This window comes from Salvelinus fontinalis, chromosome 40 (assembly GCF_029448725.1).
Source record: "Salvelinus fontinalis isolate EN_2023a chromosome 40, ASM2944872v1, whole genome shotgun sequence".
NCBI classification, from domain to species: Eukaryota; Metazoa; Chordata; class Actinopteri; order Salmoniformes; family Salmonidae; genus Salvelinus; species Salvelinus fontinalis.
The window spans coordinates 2,051,609-2,074,998 of record NC_074704.1 but is presented as its reverse complement, the minus strand read 5'-3'; the positions used below and the strand labels follow the sequence as shown (position 1 = coordinate 2,074,998).

General features: G+C 45.9%; 1 protein-coding gene across 2 annotated transcripts in view; it reads left to right on the top strand.

The window, feature by feature from the left end:
- LOC129839676 (protein kinase C beta type) overlaps positions 1-23,390 on the top strand; it is a 132,227-nt gene that overhangs the window by 75,779 nt on the left and 33,058 nt on the right. For both annotated transcript variants that reach the window (XM_055907228.1, XM_055907229.1), the window contains exons 8-9: positions 18,477-18,573; positions 22,070-22,213. In XM_055907228.1, coding sequence (XP_055763203.1) covers positions 18,477-18,573; positions 22,070-22,213 — 241 coding nt within the window. The remainder of the gene's footprint in view (positions 1-18,476; positions 18,574-22,069; positions 22,214-23,390) is intronic.

The window sequence follows — 23,390 nt, the reverse complement described above, 5'->3', positions numbered from 1 at the left end:
GGGGTTAGGTGTACTGTACATGACATTATAGGGGTTAGGTGTACTGTACATGACATTATAGGGGTTAGGTGTACTGTACATGACATTATAGGGGTTAGGTGTACTGTACATGACATTATAGGGGTTAGGTGTACTGTACATGACATTATAGGGGTTAGGTGTACTGTACATGACATTATAGGGGTTAGGTGTACTGTACATGACATTATAGGGGTTAGGTGTACTGTACATGACATTATAGGGGTTAGGTGTACTGTACATGACATTATAGGGGTTAGGTGTACTGTACATGACATTATAGGGGTTAGGTGTACTGTACATGACATTATAGGGGTTAGGTGTACTGTACATGACATTATAGGGGTTAGGTGTACTGTACATGACATTATAGGGGTTAGGTGTACTGTACATGACATTATAGGGGTTAGGTGTACTGTACATGACATTATAGGGGTTAGGTGTACTGTACATGACATTATAGGGGTTAGGTGTACTGTACATGACATTATAGGGGTTAGGTGTACTGTACATGACATTATAGGGGTTAGGTGTACTGTACATGACATTATAGGGGTTAGGTGTACTGTACATGACATTATAGGGGTTAGGTGTACTGTACATGACATTATAGGGGTTAGGTGTACTGTACATGACATTATAGGGGTTAGGTGTACTGTACATGACATTATAGGGGTTAGGTGTACTGTACATGACATTATAGGGGTTAGGTGTACTGTACATGACATTATAGGGGTTAGGTGTACTGTACATGACATTATAGGGGTTAGGTGTACTGTACATGACATTATAGGGGTTAGGTGTACTGTACATGACATTATAGGGGTTAGGTGTACTGTACATACCATTATAGGGGTTAGGTGTACTGTACATGACATTATAGGGGTTAGGTGTACTGTACATGACATTATAGGGGTTAGGTGTACTGTACATGACATTATAGGGGTTAGGTGTACTGTACATGACATTATAGGGGTTAGGTGTACTGTACATGACATTATGGGGGTTAGGTGTACTGTACATGACATTATAGGGGTTAGGTGTACTGTACATGACATTATAGGGGTTAGGTGTACTGTACATGACATTATAGGGGTTAGGTGTACTGTACATGACATTATAGGGGTTAGGTGTACTGTACATGACATTATAGGGGTTAGGTGTACTGTACATGACATTATAGGGGTTAGGTGTACTGTACATGACATTATAGGGGTTAGGTGTACTGTACATGACATTATAGGGGTTAGGTGTACTGTACATGACATTATAGGGGTTAGGTGTACTGTACATGACATTATAGGGGTTAGGTGTACTGTACATACCATTATAGGGGTTAGGTGTACTGTACATGACATTATAGGGGTTAGGTGTACTGTACATGACATTATAGGGGTTAGGTGTACTGTACATGACATTATAGGGGTTAGGTGTACTGTACATGACATTATAGGGGTTAGGTGTACTGTACATGACATTATAGGGGTTAGGTGTACTGTACATGACATTATAGGGGTTAGGTGTACTGTACATGACATTATAGGGGTTAGGTGTACTGTACATGACATTATAGGGGTTAGGTGTACTGTACATGACATTATAGGGGCTAGGTGTACTGTACATGACATTATAGGGGTTAGGTGTACTGTACATGACATTATGGCTGAGCAGGGACATACCATTATAGGGGTTAGGTGTACTGTACATGACATTATAGGGGTTAGGTGTACTGTACATGACATTATAGGGGTTAGGTGTACTGTACATGACATTATAGGGGTTAGGTGTACTGTACATGACATTATAGGGGTTAGGTGTACTGTACATGACATTATAGGGGTTAGGTGTACTGTACATGACATTATAGGGGCTAGGTGTACTGTACATGACATTATAGGGGTTAGGTGTACTGTACATGACATTATGGCTGAGCAGGGACATACCATTATAGGGGTTAGGTGTACTGTACATGACATTATAGGGGTTAGGTGTACTGTACATGACATTATAGGGGTTAGGTGTACTGTACATACCATTATAGGGGTTAGGTGTACTGTACATGACATTATAGGGGTTAGGTGTACTGTACATGACATTATAGGGGTTAGGTGTACTGTACATGACATTATAGGGGCTAGGTGTACTGTACATGACATTATAGGGGTTAGGTGTACTGTACATGACATTATAGGGGTTAGGTGTACTGTACATACCATTATAGGGGTTAGGTGTACTGTACATGACATTATAGGGGTTAGGTGTACTGTACATGACATTATGGCTGAGCAGGGACATACCATTATAGGGGTTAGGTGTACTGTACATGACATTATAGGGGTTAGGTGTACTGTACATGACATTATAGGGGTTAGGTGTACTGTACATGACATTATGGCTGAGCAGGGACATACCATTATAGGGGTTAGGTGTACTGTACATGACATTATAGGGGCTAGGTGTACTGTACATGACATTATAGGGGTTAGGTGTACTGTACATGACATTATAGGGGTTAGGTGTACTGTACATGACATTATAGGGGTTAGGTGTACTGTACATGACATTATGGCTGAGCAGGGACATACCATTATAGGGGTTAGGTGTACTGTACATGACATTATAGGGGTTAGGTGTACTGTACATGACATTATAGGGGTTAGGTGTACTGTACATGACATTATAGGGGTTAGGTGTACTGTACATGACATTATAGGGGTTAGGTGTACTGTACATGACATTATAGGGGTTAGGTGTACTGTACATGACATTATAGGGGTTAGGTGTACTGTACATGACATTATGGGGGTTAGGTGTACTGTACATGACATTATAGGGGTTAGGTGTACTGTACATGACATTATGGCTGAGCAGGGACATACCATTATAGGGGTTAGGTGTACTGTACATGACATTATGGCTGAGCAGGGACATACCATTATAGGGGTTAGGTGTACTGTACATGACATTATAGGGGTTAGGTGTACTGTACATGACATTATGGCTGAGCAGGGACATACCATTATAGGGGTTAGGTGTACTGTACATGACATTATAGGGGTTAGGTGTACTGTACATGACATTATAGGGGTTAGGTGTACTGTACATGACATTATGGGGGTTAGGTGTACTGTACATGACATTATAGGGGTTAGGTGTACTGTACATGACATTATAGGGGTTAGGTGTACTGTACATGACATTATAGGGGTTAGGTGTACTGTACATGACATTATAGGGGTTAGGTGTACTGTACATGACATTATAGGGGTTAGGTGTACTGTACATGACATTATAGGGGTTAGGTGTACTGTACATGACATTATAGGGGTTAGGTGTACTGTACATGACATTATAGGGGTTAGGTGTACTGTACATGACATTATAGGGGTTAGGTGTACTGTACATGACATTATAGGGGTTAGGTGTACTGTACATGACATTATAGGGGTTAGGTGTACTGTACATGACATTATAGGGGTTAGGTGTACTGTACATGACATTATAGGGGTTAGGTGTACTGTACATGACATTATAGGGGTTAGGTGTACTGTACATGACATTATAGGGGTTAGGTGTACTGTACATGACATTATGGGGGTTAGGTGTACTGTACATGACATTATAGGGGTTAGGTGTACTGTACATGACATTATAGGGGTTAGGTGTACTGTACATGACATTATAGGGGTTAGGTGTACTGTACATGACATTATAGGGGTTAGGTGTACTGTACATGACATTATAGGGGCTAGGTGTACTGTACATGACATTATGGCTGAGCAGGGACATACCATTATAGGGGTTAGGTGTACTGTACATGACATTATAGGGGTTAGGTGTACTGTACATGACATTATAGGGGTTAGGTGTACTGTACATGACATTATAGGGGTTAGGTGTACTGTACATGACATTATAGGGGTTAGGTGTACTGTACATGACATTATGGCTGAGCAGGGACATACCATTATAGGGGTTAGGTGTACTGTACATGACATTATAGGGGTTAGGTGTACTGTACATGACATTATGGGGGTTAGGTGTACTGTACATGACATTATAGGGGTTAGGTGTACTGTACATGACATTATAGGGGTTAGGTGTACTGTACATGACATTATAGGGGTTAGGTGTACTGTACATGACATTATAGGGGTTAGGTGTACTGTACATGACATTATAGGGGTTAGGTGTACTGTACATGACATTATAGGGGTTAGGTGTACTGTACATGACATTATAGGGGTTAGGTGTACTGTACATGACATTATAGGGGTTAGGTGTACTGTACATGACATTATAGGGGTTAGGTGTACTGTACATGACATTATAGGGGTTAGGTGTACTGTACATGACATTATAGGGGTTAGGTGTACTGTACATGACATTATAGGGGTTAGGTGTACTGTACATGACATTATAGGGGTTAGGTGTACTGTACATGACATTATAGGGGTTAGGTGTACTGTACATGACATTATAGGGGTTAGGTGTACTGTACATGACATTATGGGGGTTAGGTGTACTGTACATGACATTATAGGGGTTAGGTGTACTGTACATGACATTATGGGGGTTAGGTGTACTGTACATGACATTATAGGGGTTAGGTGTACTGTACATGACATTATGGGGGTTAGGTGTACTGTACATGACATTATGGGGGTTAGGTGTACTGTACATGACATTATAGGGGTTAGGTGTACTGTACATGACATTATAGGGGTTAGGTGTACTGTACATGACATTATAGGGGTTAGGTGTACTGTACATGACATTATGGGGGTTAGGTGTACTGTACATGACATTATAGGGGTTAGGTGTACTGTACATGACATTATAGGGGTTAGGTGTACTGTACATAACATTATAGGGGTTAGGTGTACTGTACATGACATTATGGGGGTTAGGTGTACTGTACATGACATTATAGGGGTTAGGTGTACTGTACATGACATTATAGGGGTTAGGTGTACTGTACATGACATTATGGGGGTTAGGTGTACTGTACATGACATTATAGGGGTTAGGTGTACTGTACATGACATTATAGGGGTTAGGTGTACTGTACATGACATTATAGGGGTTAGGTGTACTGTACATGACATTATAGGGGTTAGGTGTACTGTACATGACATTATAGGGGTTAGGTGTACTGTACATGACATTATAGGGGTTAGGTGTACTGTACATGACATTATAGGGGTTAGGTGTACTGTACATGACATTATAGGGGTTAGGTGTACTGTACATGACATTATAGGGGTTAGGTGTACTGTACATGACATTATAGGGGTTAGGTGTACTGTACATGACATTATAGGGGTTAGGTGTACTGTACATGACATTATAGGGGTTAGGTGTACTGTACATGACATTATAGGGGTTAGGTGTACTGTACATGACATTATAGGGGTTAGGTGTACTGTACATGACATTATAGGGGTTAGGTGTACTGTACATGACATTATAGGGGTTAGGTGTACTGTACATGACATTATAGGGGTTAGGTGTACTGTACATGACATTATGGCTGAGCAGGGACATGCCATTATCAATAAGCATGATTACATTCACTATTGATAAGACCTAACAAGAGAACGATTTAAAATCGAATCACATAAAAAAAATATTTAAAAAATTGTTTTAAATTAGGTCATGTCACACTTACCAGCACCATCATTTCTCCCCTTGGCCATATACTATTAAAACAGAACAGGCTATGGACCATCTATCAGATCAGAGAATGTCCCCTCCCCCGTTACACTGCTCCCCAATAGGAAGGGAGAGACTGTCCCCTCCCCCGTTACACTGCTCCCCAATAGGAAGGGAGAGACTGTCCCCTCCCCCGTTACACTGCTCCCCAATAGGAAGGGAGAGACTGTCCCCTCCCCCGTTACACTGCTCCCCAATAGGAAGGGAGAGAATGTCCCCTCCCCCGTTACACTGCTCCCCAATAGGAAGGGAGAGACTGTCCCCTCCCCCGTTACACTGCTCCCCAATAGGAAGGGAGAGAATGTCCCCTCCCCCGTTACACTGCTCCCCAATAGGAAGGGAGAGACTGTCCCCTCCCCGTTCCACTGCTCCCCAATAGGAAGGGAGAGAATATCCCCTCCCCCGTTACACTGCTCCCCAATAGGAAGGGAGAGAATGTCCCCTCCCTCGTTCCACTGCTCCCCAATAGGAAGGGAGAGAATATCCCCTCCCCCGTTACACTGCTCCCCAATAGGAAGGGAGAGAATGTCCCCTCCCCCGTTCCACTGCTCCCCAATAGGAAGGGAGAGAATATCCCCTCCCCCGTTACACTGCTCCCCAATAGGAAGGGAGAGACTGTCCCCTCCCCCGTTCCACTGCTCCCCAATAGGAAGGGAGAGAATGTCCCCTCCCCCGTTACACTGCTCCCCAATAGGAAGGGAGAGAATGTCCCCTCCCCCGTTCCACTGCTCCCCAATAGGAAGGGAGAGAATGTCCCCTCCCCCGTTACACTGCTCCACAATAGGAAGGGAGAGAATGTCCCCTCCCCCGTTCCACTGCTCCCCAATAGGAAGGGAGAGAATGTCCCCTCCCCCGTTCCACTGCTCCCCAATAGGAAGGGAGAGAATGTCCCCTCCCCCGTTCCACTGCTCCCCAATAGGAAGGGAGAGAATGTCCCCTCCCCCGTTCCACTGCTCCCCAATAGGAAGGGAGAGAATATCCCCTCCCCCGTTCCACTGCTCCCCAATAGGAAGGGAGAGAATATCCCCTCCCCCGTTACACTGCTCCCCAATAGGAAGGGAGAGAATATCCCCTCCCCCGTTCCACTGCTCCCCAATAGGAAGGGAGAGAATGTCCCCTCCCCCGTTCCACTGCTCCCCAATAGGAAGGGAGAGACTGTCCCCTCCCCCGTTCCACTGCTCCCCAATAGGAAGGGAGAGACTGTCCCCTCCCCCGTTCCACTGCTCCCCAATAGGAAGGGAGAGACTGTCCCCTCCCCCATTACACTGCTCCCCAATAGGGAGAGACTGTCCCCTCCCCCGTTCCACTGCTCCCCAATAGGAAGGGAGAGACTGTCCCCTCCCCCATTACACTGCTCCCCAATAGGAAGGGAGAGACTGTCCCCTCCCCCGTTCCACTGCTCCCCAATAGGAAGGGAGAGACTGTCCCCTCCCCCATTACACTGCTCCCCAATAGGAAGGGAGAGACTGTCCCCTCCCCCGTTCCACTGCTCCCCAATAGGAAGGGAGAGACTGTCCCCTCCCCCGTTCCACTGCTCCCCAATAGGAAGGGAGAGACTGTCCCCTCCCCCGTTCCACTGCTCCCCAATAGGAAGGGAGAGAATGTTGTGTTGCTACCATGTTGTTGTCATGTTGTGTTGCCACCATGTTGTTGTCATGTTGTGTTGCTACCATGTTGTTGTTATGTTGTGCTGCTACCATGTTGTTGTCATGTTGTGTTGCTACCATGTTGTTGTCATGTTGTGCTGCTACCATGTTGTTGTCATGTTGTGTTGCTACCATGTTGTCATGTTGTGTTGCTACCATGTTGTTGTCATGTTGTGCTGCTACCATGTTGTTGTCATGTTGTGTTGCTACCATGTTGTTGTCATGTTGTGCTGCTACCATGTTGTTGTCATGTTGTGTTGCTACCATGTTGTTGTCATGTTGTGCTGCTACCATGTTGTTGTCATGTTGTGTTGCTACCATGTTGTCATGTTGTGTTGCTACCATGTTGTTGTCATGTTGTGCTGCTACCATGTTGTTGTCATGTTGTGCTGCTACCATGTTGTTGTCATGTTGTGCTGCTACCATGTTGTTGTCATGTTGTGTTGCTACCATGTTGTCATGTTGTGTTGCTACCATGTTGTCATGTTGTGTTGCTACCATGTTGTTGTCATGTTGTGCTGCTACCATGTTGTTGTCATGTTGTGCTGCTACCATGTTGTTGTCATGTTGTGTTGCTACCATATTGTCATGTTGTGTTGCTACCATGTTGTTGTTATGTTGTGCTGCTACCATGTTGTTGTCATGTTGTGCTGCTACCATGTTGTTGTCATGTTGTGCTGCTACCATGTTGTTGTCATGTTGTGCTGCTACCATGTTGTTGTCATGTTGTTGTCATGTTGTGCTGCTACCATGTTGTTGTCATGTGTTGCTACCATGTTGTTGTCATGTTGTGCTGCTACCATGTTGTTGTCATGTTGTGTTGCTACCATGTTGTCATGTTGTGTTGCTACCATGTTGTTGTCATGTTGCGCTGCTACCATGTTGTTGTCATGTTGTTCTGCTACCATGTTGTTGTCATGTTGTGCTGCTACCATGTTGTTGTCATGTTGTGCTGCTACCATGTTGTTGTCATGTTGTTGTCATGTTGTGTTGCTACCATGTTGTTGTCATGTTGTGTTGCTACCATGTTGTTGTCATGTTGTTGTCATGTGTTGCTACCATGTTGTTGTCATGTGTTGCTACCATGTTGTTGTCATGTGTTGCTACCATGTTGTTGTCATGTTGTGTTGCTACCATGTTGCTAACATGTTGTTGTCATGTTGTTCTGCTGCCATGTTGTTGTCATGTTGTTCTGCTACCATGTTGTTGTCATGTTGTGTTGCTACCATGTTGTTGTCATGTTGTGCTGCTACCATGTTGTTGTCATGTTGTTGTCATGTTGTGCTGCTACCATGTTGTTGTCATGTTTTTGCCATGTTGTGTTGCTACCATGTTGTTGTCATGTTGTGCTGCTACCATGTTGTTGTCATGTTTTTGTCATGTTGTGTTGCTACCATGTTGTTGTCATGTTGTGCTGCTACCATGTTGTTGTCATGTTGTGTTGCTACCATGTTGTTGTCATGTTGTGTTGCAACCAGGTTGTTGTCATGTTGTGTTACTACCATGTTGTTGTCATGTTGTGCTGCTACCATGTTGTTGTCATGTTTTTGTCATGTTGTGTTGCTACCATGTTGTTGTCATGTTGTGCTGCTACCATGTTGTTGTCATGTTGTTCTGCTACCATGTTGTTACCATGTTGTTGTCATGTTGTGTTGCTACCATGTTGTTGTCATGTTGTGCTGCTACCATGTTGTTGTCATGTTGTTGTCATGTTGTGTTGCTACCATGTTGTTGTCATGTTGTGCTGCTGTCATGTTGTTGTCATGTTGTTCTGCTGCCATGTTGTTGCCATGTTGTTGTCATGTTGTTGTCATGTTGTGTTGCAACCAGGTTGTTGTCATGTTGTGTTGCTACCATGTTGTTGTCATGTTGTGCTGCTGCCATGTTGTTGTGCTGCTGTTATGTTGTTGTCATGTTGTGTTACTACCATGTTGTTGCCATGTTGTTGTCATGTTGTTGTCATGTTGTGCTGCTGCCATGTTGTTGTCATGTTGTGCTGCTGCCATGTTGTTGTCATGTTGTGCTGCTACCATGTTGTTGCCATGTTGCTGTCATGTTGTTGTCATGTTGTGCTGCTACCATGTTGTTGTCATGTTGTGCTGCTACCATGTTGTTGTCATGTTGTTGTCATGTTGTTCTGCTACCATGTTGTTGTCATGTTGTGCTGCTACCATGTTGTTGTCATGTTGTTGTCATGTTGTGCTGCTACCATGTTGTTGTCATGTTGTGCTGCTACCATGTTGTTGTCATGTTGTTCTGCTACCATGTTGTTGTCATGTTGTTGTCATGTTGTTGTCATGTTGTTGTCATGTTGTTCTGCTACCATGTTGTTGTCATGTTGTTCTGCTACCATGTTGCTGCCATGTTGTTCTGCTACCATGTTGTTGTCATGTTGTTGTCATGTTGTTGTCATGTTGTGCTGCTACCATGTTGTTGTCATGTTGTTCTGCTACCATGTTGTTGTCATGTTGTGCTGCTACCATGTTGTTGTCATGTTGTGCTGCTACCATGTTGTTGTCATGTTGTGCTGCTACCATGTTGTTGTCATGTTGTGATGCTACCATGTTGTTGTCATGTTGTTGTCATGTTGTGCTGCTACCATGTTGCTGCCATGTTGTTGTCATGTTGTGTTGCTACCATGTTGTTGTCATGTTGTGTTGCTACCATGTTGCTGCCATGTTGTTGTCATGTTGTGCTGCTACCATGTTGCTGCCATGTTGTTGTCATGTTGTGTTGCTACCATGTTGTTGTCATGTTGTGCTGCTACCATGTTGCTGCCATGTTGTTGTCATGTTGTGTTGCTACCATGTTGTTGTCATGTTGTGTTGCTACCATGTTGTTGTCATGTTGTGCTGCTACCATGTTGCTACCATGTTGTGTTGCCACCATGTTGTGTTGCTACCATGTTGTTGTCATGTTGTGTTGCTACCATGTTGTTGTCATGTTGTGCTGCTACCATGTTGTTGTCATGTTGTGCTGCTACCATGTTGTTGTCATGTTGTGCTGCTACCATGTTGTTGTCATGTTGTCATGTTGTGTTGCTGCCATGTTGTTGTCATGTTGTGTTGCTACCATGTTGCTGCCATGTTGTTGTCATGTTGTGCTGCTACCATGTTGCTGCCATGTTGTTGTCATGTTGTGTTGCTACCATGTTGTTGTCATGTTGTGTTGCTACCATGTTGCTGCCATGTTGTTGTCATGTTGTGCTGCTACCATGTTGCTGCCATGTTGTTGTCATGTTGTGTTGCTACCATGTTGTTGTCATGTTGTTGTCATGTTGTGTTGCTACCATGTTGTTGTCATGTGTTGCTACCATGTTGTTGTCATGTGTTGCTACCATGTTGTTGTCATGTGTTGCTACCATGTTGTTGTCATGTTGTGTTGCTACCATGTTGTTGCCATGTTGTTGTCATGTTGTGTTGCTACCATGTTGCTGCCATGTTGTTGTCATGTTGTTCTGCTACCATGTTGTTGCCATGTTGTTGTCATGTTGTGTTGCTACCATGTTGTTGTCATGTTGTGCTGCTACCATGTTGTTGTCATGTTGTTGTCATGTTGTGCTGCTACCATGTTGTTGTCATGTTGTGCTGCTACCATGTTGTTGTCATGTTTTTGTCATGTTGTGTTGCTACCATGTTGTTGTCATGTTGTGCTGCTACCATGTTGTTGTCATGTTGTGTTGCTACCATGTTGTTGTCATGTTGTGTTGCAACCATGTTGTTGTCATGTTGTGCTGCTACCATGTTGTTGTCATGTTGTTGTCATGTTGTGCTGCTACCATGTTGTTGTCATGTTTTTGCCATGTTGTGTTGCTACCATGTTGTTGTCATGTTGTGCTGCTACCATGTTGTTGTCATGTTTTTGTCATGTTGTGTTGCTACCATGTTGTTGTCATGTTGTGCTGCTACCATGTTGTTGTCATGTTGTGTTGCTACCATGTTGTTGTCATGTTGTGTTGCTACCATGTTGTTGTCATGTTGTGCTGCTACCATGTTGTTGTCATGTTTTTGTCATGTTGTGTTGCTACCATGTTGTTGTCATGTTGTGCTGCTACCATGTTGTTGTCATGTTGTGCTGCTACCATGTTGTTGTCATGTTGTTCTGCTACCATGTTGTTACCATGTTGTTGTCATGTTGTGCTGCTACCATGTTGTTGTCATGTTGTTGTCATGTTGTGTTGCTACCATGTTGTTGTCATGTTGTGCTGCTGTCATGTTGTTGTCATGTTGTGCTGCTGCCATGTTGTTGTCATGTTGCGCTGCTGCCATGTTGTTGCCATGTTGTTGTCATGTTGTTGTCATGTTGTGTTGCAACCAGGTTGTTGTCATGTTGTGTTGCTACCATGTTGTTGTCATGTTGTGCTGCTGCCATGTTGTTGTCATGTTGTGCTGCTGTTATGTTGTTGTCATGTTGTGTTACTACCATGTTGTTGCCATGTTGTTGTCATGTTGTTGTCATGTTGTGCTGCTGCCATGTTGTTGTCATGTTGTGCTGCTGCCATGTTGTTGTCATGTTGTGCTGCTACCATGTTGCTGTCATGTTGTTGTCATGTTGTGCTGCTACCATGTTGTTGTCATGTTGTGCTGCTACCATGTTGTTGTCATGTTGTTGTCATGTTGTTCTGCTACCATGTTGTTGTCATGTTGTTGTCATGTTGTTGTCATGTTGTTGTCATGTTGTTGTCATGTTGTTCTGCTACCATGTTGTTGTCATGTTGTTCTGCTACCATGTTGCTGCCATGTTGTTCTGCTACCATGTTGTTGTCATGTTGTTGTCATGTTGTTGTCATGTTGTGCTGCTACCATGTTGTTGTCATGTTGTTCTGCTACCATGTTGTTGTCATGTTGTTCTGCTACCATGTTGTTGTCATGTTGTTGTCATGTTGTGCTGCTACCATGTTGTTGTCATGTTGTTCTGCTACCATGTTGTTGTCATGTTGTTCTGCTACCATGTTGTTGTCATGTTGTTGTCATGTTGTTCTGCTACCATGTTGTTGTCATGTTGTTGTCATGTTGTGCTGCTACCATGTTGTTGTCATGTTGTGTTGCTACCATGTTGTTGTCATGTTGTGCTGCTACCATGTTGTTGTCATGTTGTGCTGCTACCATGTTGTTGTCATGTTGTGCTGCTACCATGTTGTTGTCATGTTGTGCTGCTACCATGTTGTTGTCATGTTGTTGTCATGTTGTGCTGCTACCATGTTGTTGTCATGTTGTGCTGCTACCATGTTGTTGTCATGTTGTGCTGCTACCATGTTGTTGTCATGTTGTTCTGCTACCATGTTGTTGACATGTTGTTCTGCTACCATGTTGTTGTCATGTTGTTCTGCTACCATGTTGTTGTCATGTTGTGCTGCTACCATGTTGTTGTCATGTTGTTGTCATGTTGTTGTCATGTTGTTGTCATGTTGTTGTCATGTTGTGCTGCTACCATGTTGTTGTCATGTTGTTGTCATGTTGTTGTCATGTTGTTGTCATGTTGTGCTGCTACCATGTTGTTGTCATGTTGTTGTCATGTTGTTGTCATGTTGTTGTCATGTTGTGCTGCTACCATGTTGTTGCCATGTTGTTGTCATGTTGTGCTGCTACCATGTTGTTGTCATGTTGTGCTGCTACCATGTTGTTGTCATGTTGTTGTCATGTTGTGCTGCTACCATGTTGTTGTCATGTTGTTCTGCTACCATGTTGTTGTCATGTTGTGCTGCTACCATGTTGTTGTCATGTTGTGCTGCTACCATGTTGTTGTCATGTTGTTCTGCTACCATGTTGTTGTCATGTTGTTCTCCTACCATGTTGTTGTCATGTTGTTCTGCTACCATGTTGTTGTCATGTTGTGCTGCTACCATGTTGTTGTCATGTTGTTGTCATGTTGTGCTGCTACCATGTTGTTGTCATGTTGTGCTGCTGTCATGTTGTTGTCATGTTGCGCTGCTACCATGTTGTTGCCATGCTGTTGTCATGTTGTGCTGCTACCATGTTGTCATGTTGTGTTGCTACCATGTTGTTGTCATGTTGTGTTGCAACCAGGTTGTTGTCATGTTGTGTTACTTACATGTTGTTGTCATGTTGCGCTGCTACCATGTTGTTGCCATGTTGTTGTCATGTTGTTGTCATGTTGTGTTGCAACCAGGTTGTTGTCATGTTGCGCTGCTACCATGTTGTTGCCATGTTGTTGTCATGTTGTTGTCATGTTGTGTTGCTACCATGTTGTTGCCATGTTGTTGTCATGTTGCGCTGCTGCCATGTCGTTGTCATGTTGTGCTGCTGTCATGTTGTTGTCATGTGTGGGTCTGTCTACGGTGTGGGTCTGTCTACGGTGTGGGTCTGTCTACGGTGTGGGTCTGTCTACGGTGTGGGTCTGCCTACGGTGTGGGTCTGACTACGGTGTGGGTCTGCCTACGGTGTGGGTCTGACTACGGTGTGGGTCTGACTACGGTGTGGGTCTGACTACGGTGTGGGTCTGTCTACGGTGTGGGTCTGTCTACGGTGTGGGTCTGCCTACAGTGTGGGTCTGTCTACGGTGTGGGTCTGCCTACGGTGTGGGTCTGCCTACGGTGTGGGTCTGCCTACGGTGTGGGTCTGCCTACGGTGTGGATCTGTCTACGGTGTGGGTCTGCCTACGGTGTGGGTCTGCCTACGGTGTGGGTCTGTCTACGGTGTGGGTCTGCCTACGGTGTGGGTCTGACTACGGTGTGGGTCTGCCTACGGTGTGGGTCTGACTACGGTGTGGGTCTGACTACGGTGTGGGTCTGCCTACGGTGTGGGTCTGACTACGGTGTGGGTCTGCCTACGGTGTGGATCTGTCTACGGTGTGGGTCTGCCTACGGTGTGGGTCTGCCTACGGTGTGGGTCTGCCTACGGTGTGGGTGTATCTACGGTGTTGGTCTGACTACGGTGTGGGTCTGCCTACGGTGTGGGTCTGACTACGGTGTGGGTCTGACTACGGTGTGGGTCTGCCTACGGTGTGGGTCTGACTACGGTGTGGGTCTGACTACGGTGTGGGTCTGCCTACGGTGTGGGTCTGCCTACGGTGTGGGTCTGCCTACGGTGTGGGTCTGCCTACGGTGTGGGTCTGCCTACGGTGTGGGTCTGTCTACGGTGTGGGTCTGCCTACGGTGTGGGTCTGACTACGGTGGGGGTCTGCCTACGGTGTGGGTCTGCCTACGGTGTGGGTCTGACTACGGTGTGGGTCTGACTATGGTGTGGGTCTGTCTACAGTGTGGGTCTGTCTACAGTGTGGGTCTGCCTACAGTGTGGGTCTGACTACTGTGTGGGTCTGCCTACGGTGTGGGTCTGACTACTGTGTGGGTCTGACTACGGTGTGGGTCTGACTACGGTGTGGGTCTGACTACGGTGTGGGTCTGCCTACGGTGTGGGTCTGCCTACGGTGTGGGTCTGCCTACGGTGTGGGTCTGCCTACGGTGTGGGTCTGCCTACGGTGTGGGTCTGCCTACGGTGTGGGTCTGCCTACGGTGTGGGTCTGTCTACGGTGTGGGTCTGTCTACGGTGTGGGTCTGACTACGGTGTGGGTCTGTCTACGGTGTGGGTCTGCCTACGGTGTGGGTCTGTCTACGGTGTGGGTCTGTCTACGGTGTGGGTCTGACTACGGTGTGGGTCTGACTACGGTGTGGGTCTGTCTACGGTGTGGGTCTGTCTACGGTGTGGGTCTGACTACGGTGTGGGTCTGAATACGGTGTGGGTCTGAATACGGTGTGGGTCTGACTACAGTGTGGGTCTGACTACAGTGTGGGTCTGACTACAGTGTGGGTCTGACTACAGTTTGGGTCTGACTACGGTGTGGGTCTGACTACGGTGTGGGTCTGTCTACGGTGTGGGTCTGCCTACGGTGTGGGTCTGACTACGGTGTGGGTCTGACTACGGTGTGGGTCTGCCTACGGTGTGGGTCTGACTACAGTGTGGGTCTGCCTACGGTGTGGGTCTGTCTACAGTGTGGGTCTGCCTACGGTGTGGGTCTGTCTACAGTGTGGGTCTGACTACAGTGTGGGTCTGACTACAGTGTGGTGATACAAAGGGAACGTGAGCTCACCGTCTCACTCCTCTCTAACTTGATGTTTTAATAAAGCTTTGGTGATTTAAGATTTATTTCCAAGCGGTCTCAGGAGCCAAACCCTTTATCGACAGTCTTGACTACTTCGCGATTGCATTGGGCAGACAACAACAACAACAAAAAAGCCTTAATTGTTTTTTTTTATTGTTTTTTTTAAATGAAATACCACGAAATGGGATGGGGGAAAAACCCTTAGTTATTGTTTCTAAATAGGAAGTATACAGACACCAAAAGCCCGTTAGGCTACTTTTTATTTTATTTTTATTTCACCTTTATTTAACCAGGTAGGCTAGTTGAGAACAAGTTCTCATTTGCAACTGCGACCTGGCCAAGATAAAGCATAGCAGTGTGAACAGACAACAACACAGTTACACATGGAGTAAACAATAAACAAGTCAATAACATGGTAGGAAAAAGAGAATCTATATACAATGTGTGCAAAAGGCATGAGGTAGGCAATAAATCGAATAATTACAATTTAGCAGATTAACACTGGAGTGATAAATCATCAGATGATCATGTGCAAGAAGAGATACTGGTGTGCAAAAGAGCAGAAAAGTAAATAAATAAAAGCAGTATGGGGGTGAGGTAGGTAAATTGGGTGGGTAGTTTACAGATGGACTATGTACAGCTGCAGCGATCGGTTAGCTGCTCGGATAGCAGATTTTTAAAGTTGTTGAGGGAGATAAAAGTCTCCAACTTCAGAGATTTTTGCAATTCGTTCCAGTCGCAGGCAGCAGAGAACTGGAAGGAAAGGCGTCCAAATGAGGTTTTGGCTTTAGGGATGATCAGTGAGATACACCTGCTGGAGCGCGTGCTACGGGTGGGTGTAGCCATCGTGACCAGTGAACTGAGATAAGGCGGCACTTTACCTAGCATAGCCTTGTAGATGACCTGGAGCCAGTGGGTCTGACGACGAACATGTAGCGAGGGCCAGCCGACTAGGGCATACAGGTCGCAGTGGTGGGTCGTATAAGGTGCTTTAGTAACAAAACGGATGGCACTGTGATAAACTGCATCCAGTTTGCTGAGTAGAGTATTGGAAGCTATTTTGTAGATGACATCGCCGAAGTCGAGGATCGGTAGGATAGTCAGTTTTACTAGGGTAAGTTTGGCGGCGTGAGTGAAGGAGGCTTTGTTCCGGAATAGAAAGCCGACTCTAGATTTGATTTTGGATTGGAGATGTTTGATATGAGTCTGGAAGGAGAGTTTGCAGTCTAGCCAGACACCTAGGTACTTATAGATGTCCACATATTCTAGGTCGGAACCGTCCAGGGTGGTGATGCTAGTCGGGCGTGCGGGTGCAGGCAGCGAACGGTTGAAAAGCATGCATTTGGTTTTACTAGCATTTAAGAGCAGTTGGAGGCCACGGAAGGAGTGTTGTATGGCATTGAAGCTCATTTGGAGGTTAGATAGCACAGTGTCCAGGGAAGGGCCGGAAGTATACAGAATAATGTCGTCTACGTAGAGGTGGATCAGGGAATCGCCCGCAGCAAGAGCAACATCATTGATGTATACAGAGAAAAGAGTCGGCCCGAGAATTGAACCCTGTGGTACCCCCATAGAGACTGCCAGAGGACCGGACAACATGCCCTCCGATTTGACACACTGAACTCTGTCTGCAAAGTAGTTGGTGAACCAGGCAAGGCAGTCATTAGAAAAACCGAGGCTATTGAGTCTGCCGATAAGAATATGGTGATTGACAGAGTCGAAAGCCTTGGCCAGGTCGATGAAGACGGCTGCACAGTAATGTCTTTTATCGATGGCGGTTATGATATCGTTTAGTACCTTGAGCGTGGCTGAGGTGCACTCTTGTTCCGTGGTCATATGAGCAGGTTGCATCACAGCTGTATAGGCTGAGTTTCCTCTGTCAGAGTTCCTTCCAGAACCAACAGCTTTACCGCTAAAAACCAGCTTTTGGCTGGTCTTAAATATCCCCATCAGCGCAGCCTGAAATGGTCTTAAATATCCCCGTCAGCGCAGCCTGAAATGGTCTTAAATATCCCCGTCAGCGCAGCCTGAAATGGTCTTAAATATCCCCGTCAGCGCAGCCTGAAATGGTCTTAAATATCCCCGTCAGCGCAGCCTGAAATGGTCTTAAATATCCCCGTCAGCGCAGCCTGAAATGGTCTTAAATATCCCCGTCAGCGCAGCCTGAAATGGTCTTAAATATCCCCGTCAGCGCAGCCTGAAATGGTCTTAAATATCCCCGTCAGCGCAGCCTGAAATGGTCTTAAATATCCCCGTCAGCGCAACCTGAAATGGTCTTAAATATCCCCGTCAGCGCAGCCTGAAATGGTCTTAAATATCCCCATCAGCGCAGCCTGAAATGGTCTTAAATATCCCCGTCAGGGCAGCCTGAAATGGTCTTAAATATCCCCGTCAGCGCAGCCTGAAATGGTCTTAAATATCCCCATCAGCGCAGCCTGAAATGGTCTTAAATATCCCCGTCAGCGCAGCCTGAAATGGTCTTAAATATCCCCGTCAGCGCAGCCTGAAATGGTCTTAAATATCCCCGTCAGCGCAGCATGAAATTACCACTTTGGATCATGTTTTTAACGACACGCCTAAAATATTTCCACCCCTCCCCATCTGAGCGCAGGGCTGATATAAAACAGGTCAATTTGCCAAACCTGGCATTAGGGCTGGGAAAGGCCAGTGCGCCTTGTTTTTACCAAACGAAATGTCAAAGTAACGTGAATTTGAAACTAGTGCTACTTTAACGCCAGCCGAACATAGAGCCAATGGTGTTAATCTGTCGTGTTAATCTGTCGTGTTAATCTGTCGTGTTAATCTGTCGTGTTAATCTGTCGTGTTAATCTGTCGTGTTAATCTGTCGTGTTAATCTGTCGTGTTAATCTGCAGTGTTAATCTGCAGTGTTAATCTGCAGTGTTAATCTGCAGTGTTAATCTGCCGTGTTAATCTGCAGTGTTAATCTGCAGTGTTAATCTGTAGTGTTAATCTGTCGTGTTAATCTGTCGTGTTAATCGGCAGTGTTAATCTGTCGTGTTAATCTGTATATTCTACAGGTTTAAACTGTTGTCCCAGGAGGAGGGAGAGTACTTTAATGTTCCTGTCCAACCAGACGGAGAAGAAGGCAACGAGGAACTACGACAAAAGTTTGAGGTGAGAGAAACCAATGACATCACTGGCGGGAAGTGAGCGTGTCAACCAGAGGGAGGGTTGCTAGTATTATATCCTGCAGTCCAAACACGTTGTTTTTACCCGCTCAGCCCTGGTGCTATACACTTTCCCTCGGGGGAATCCCTGTCGAAACCGGATGCAGTTTGATTTCCATCTTAAGTGGAGGTCCAATTCACTAACGTTACCCCATCGGCTCTCGATTTAGGCTAGTTCCAACCTCTATGTGTATGTAACAGTCCCCTGTTCCAACCTCTATGTAACAGTCCCCTGTTCCAACCTCTATGTAACAGTCCCCTGTTCCAACCTCTATGCAACAGTCCCCTGTTCCAACCTCTGTATGTATGTAACAGTCCCCTGTTCCAACCTCTGTATGTATGTAACAGTCCCCTGTTCCAACCTCTTTATGTATGTAACAGTCCCCTGATCCAACCTCTTTATGTATGTAACAGTCCCCTGATCCAACCTCTGTATGTATGTAACAGTCCCCTGATCCAACCTCTATGTAACAGTCCCCTGTTCCAACCTCTATGCAACAGTCCCCTGTTCCAACCTCTATGTAACAGTCCCCTGATCCAACCTCTATGTAACAGTCCCCTGTTCCAACCTCTATGTAACAGTCCCCTGTTCCAACCTCTATGTAACAGTCCCCTGTTCCAACCTCTATGTAACAGTCCCCTGATCCAACCTCTATGTAACAGTCCCCTGTTCCAACCTCTATGTAACAGTCCCCTGATCCAACCTCTATGTAACAGTCCCCTGTTCCAACCTCTATGTGTATGTAACAGTCCCCTGTTCCAACCTCTATGTAACAGTCCCCTGTTCCAACCTCTATGTAACAGTCCCCTGATCCAACCTCTATGTAACAGTCCCCTGTTCCAACCTCTATGTAACAGAACCCTGTTCCAACCTCTATGTAACAGTCCCCTGTTCCAACATTTATGTAACAGTCCCCTGATCCAACCTCTATGTAACAGTCCCCTGTTCCAACCTCTATGTGTATGTAACAGTCCCCTGTTCCAACCTCTTTATGTATGTAACAGTCCCCTGATCCAACCTCTTTATGTATGTAACAGTCCCCTGATCCAACCTCTGTATGTAACAGTCCCCTGATCCAACCTCTTTATGTATGTAACAGTCCCCTAATCCAACCTCTGTATGTATGTAACAGTCCCCTGATCCAACCTCTGTATGTAACAGTCCCCTGTTCCAACCTCTTTATGTATGTAACAGTCCCCTGTTCCAACCTCTTTATGTATGTAACAGTCCCCTGATCCAACCTCTGTATGTATGTAACAGTCCCCTGATCCAACCTCTTTATGTATGTAACAGTCCCCTGTTCCAACCTCTTTATGTATGTAACAGTCCCCTGTTCCAACCTCTTTATGTATGTAACAGTCCCCTGTTTCAACCTCTTTATGTATGTAACAGTCCCCTGATCCAACCTCTTTATGTATGTAACAGTCCCCTGATCCAACCTCTGTATGTAACAGTCCCCTGATCCAACCTCTTTATGTATGTAACAGTCCCCTAATCCAACCTCTGTATGTATGTAACAGTCCCCTGATCCAACCTCTGTATGTAACAGTCCCCTGTTCCAACCTCTTTATGTATGTAACAGTCCCCTGTTCCAACCTCTTTATGTATGTAACAGTCCCCTGATCCAACCTCTGTATGTATGTAACAGTCCCCTGATCCAACCTCTTTATGTATGTAACAGTCCCCTGTTCCAACCTCTTTATGTATGTAACAGTCCCCTGTTCCAACCTCTTTATGTATGTAACAGTCCCCTGTTTCAACCTCTTTATGTATGTAACAGTCCCCTGATCCAACCTCTTTATGTATGTAACAGTCCCCTGATCCAACCTCTGTATGTATGTAACAGTCCCCTGTTCCAACCTCTTTATGTATGTAACAGTCCCCTGTTCCAACCTCTGTATGTATGTAACAGTCCCCTGATCCAACCTCTTTATGTATGTAACAGTCCCCTGTTCCAACATTTATGTAACAGTCCCCTGATCCAACCTCTATGTAACAGTCCCCTGATCCAACCTCTATGTGTATGTAACAGTCCCCTGTTCCAACCTCTATGTAACAGTCCCCTGTTCCAACCTCTATGTAACAGTCCCCTGATCCAACCTCTATGTAACAGTCCCCTGTTCCAACCTCTATGCAACAGTCCCCTGTTCCAACCTCTATGTAACAGTCCCCTGATCCAACCTCTATGTAACAGTCCCCTGTTCCAACCTCTATGTAACAGTCCCCTGTTCCAACCTCTATGTAACAGTCCCCTGTTCCAACCTCTATGTAACAGTCCCCTGATCCAACCTCTATGTAACAGTCCCCTGTTCCAACCTCTATGTAACAGTCCCCTGATCCAACCTCTATGTAACAGTCCCCTGTTCCAACCTCTATGTGTATGTAACAGTCCCCTGTTCCAACCTCTATGTAACAGTCCCCTGTTCCAACCTCTATGTAACAGTCCCCTGATCCAACCTCTATGTAACAGTCCCCTGTTCCAACCTCTATGTAACAGAACCCTGTTCCAACCTCTATGTAACAGTCCCCTGTTCCAACATTTATGTAACAGTCCCCTGATCCAACCTCTATGTAACAGTCCCCTGTTCCAACCTCTATGTGTATGTAACAGTCCCCTGTTCCAACCTCTTTATGTATGTAACAGTCCCCTGATCCAACCTCTTTATGTATGTAACAGTCCCCTGATCCAACCTCTGTATGTAACAGTCCCCTGATCCAACCTCTTTATGTATGTAACAGTCCCCTAATCCAACCTCTGTATGTATGTAACAGTCCCCTGATCCAACCTCTGTATGTAACAGTCCCCTGTTCCAACCTCTTTATGTATGTAACAGTCCCCTGTTCCAACCTCTTTATGTATGTAACAGTCCCCTGATCCAACCTCTGTATGTATGTAACAGTCCCCTGATCCAACCTCTTTATGTATGTAACAGTCCCCTGTTCCAACCTCTTTATGTATGTAACAGTCCCCTGTTCCAACCTCTTTATGTATGTAACAGTCCCCTGTTTCAACCTCTTTATGTATGTAACAGTCCCCTGATCCAACCTCTTTATGTATGTAACAGTCCCCTGATCCAACCTCTGTATGTATGTAACAGTCCCCTGTTCCAACCTCTTTATGTATGTAACAGTCCCCTGTTCCAACCTCTGTATGTATGTAACAGTCCCCTGATCCAACCTCTTTATGTATGTAACAGTCCCCTGTTCCAACATTTATGTAACAGTCCCCTGATCCAACCTCTATGTAACAGTCCCCTGATCCAACCTCTATGTGTATGTAACAGTCCCCTGTTCCAACCTCTATGTAACAGTCCCCTGTTCCAACCTCTATGTAACAGTCCCCTGTTCCAACCTCTATGTAACAGTGCCCTGTTCCAACATTTATGGAACAGTCCCCTGTAAACAACTGTAACTCTGATCGTAAGTTGTCTCTCTCCGTCAGAGGGCTAAGATCGGTCCTGGTAAGAACACAGATGGCTCCTCCTCTAACTCCACCTCTAAGTACGATAGCAACGGTAACCAGGACCGCGTCAAACTGACAGACTTCAACTTCATTATGGTGTTGGGCAAGGGCAGCTTCGGGAAGGTACGTGGTGGAGAGACTGTATGTGGGGGACGGAGAGACTGTATGTGGGGGACGGAGAGACTGTATTTGGGGGACAGAGAGACTGGTTGGAGAGACTGGGGGGGTGGAGACTGTATTTGGGGGACGGAGAGACTGTATGTGGGGGACGGAGAGACTGGTTGGAGAGACTGGGGGGGTGGAGACTGTATGTGGGGGAGTGGAGAGACTGTATGTAGGGGAGTGGAGAGACTGTATGTGGGGGAGTGGAGAGACTGTATGTGGGGGAGTGGAGAGACTGTATGTAGGGGAGTGGAGAGACTGTATGTGGGGGAGTGGAGAGACTGTATGTGGGGGAGTGGAGAGACTGTATGTAGGGGAGTGGAGAGACTGTATGTAGGGGAGTGGAGAGACTGTATGTAGGGGAGTGGAGAGACTGTATGTAGGGGAGTGGAGAGACTGTATGTGGGGGACAGAGAGACTGTATGTAGGGGAGTGGAGAGACTGTATGTAGGGGACAGAGAGACTGTATGTGGGGGAGTGGAGAGACTGTATGTAGGGGAGTGGAGAGACTGTATGTGGGGGAGTGGAGAGACTGTATGTAGGGGAGTGGAGAGACTGTATGTAGGGGAGTGGAGAGACTGTATGTGGGGGAGTGGAGAGACTGTATGTAGGGGAGTGGAGAGACTGTATGTAGGGGAGTGGAGAGACTGTATGTAGGGGAGTGGAGAGACCGTATGTGGGGGAGTGGAGAGACTGTATGTGGGGGACAGAGAGACTGTATGTGGGGGACAGAGAGACTGTATGTAGGGGAGTGGAGAGACTGTATGTGGGGGACAGAGAGACTGTATGTAGGGGAGTGGAGAGACTGTATGTAGGGGAGTGGAGAGACTGTATGTAGGGGAGTGGAGAGACTGTATGTAGGGGAGTGGAGAGACTGTATGTAGGGGAGTGGAGAGACTGTATGTAGGGGAGTGGAGAGACTGTATGTAGGGGACAGAGAGACTGTATGTGGGGGAGTGGAGAGACTGTATGTGGGGGACGGAGAGACTGTATGTAGGGGAGTGGAGAGACTGTATGTAGGGGAGTGGAGAGACTGTATGTGGGGGAGTGGAGAGACTGTATGTGGGGGAGTGGAGAGACTGTATGTAGGGGAGTGGAGAGACTGTATGTGGGGGAGTGGAGAGACTGTATGTAGGGG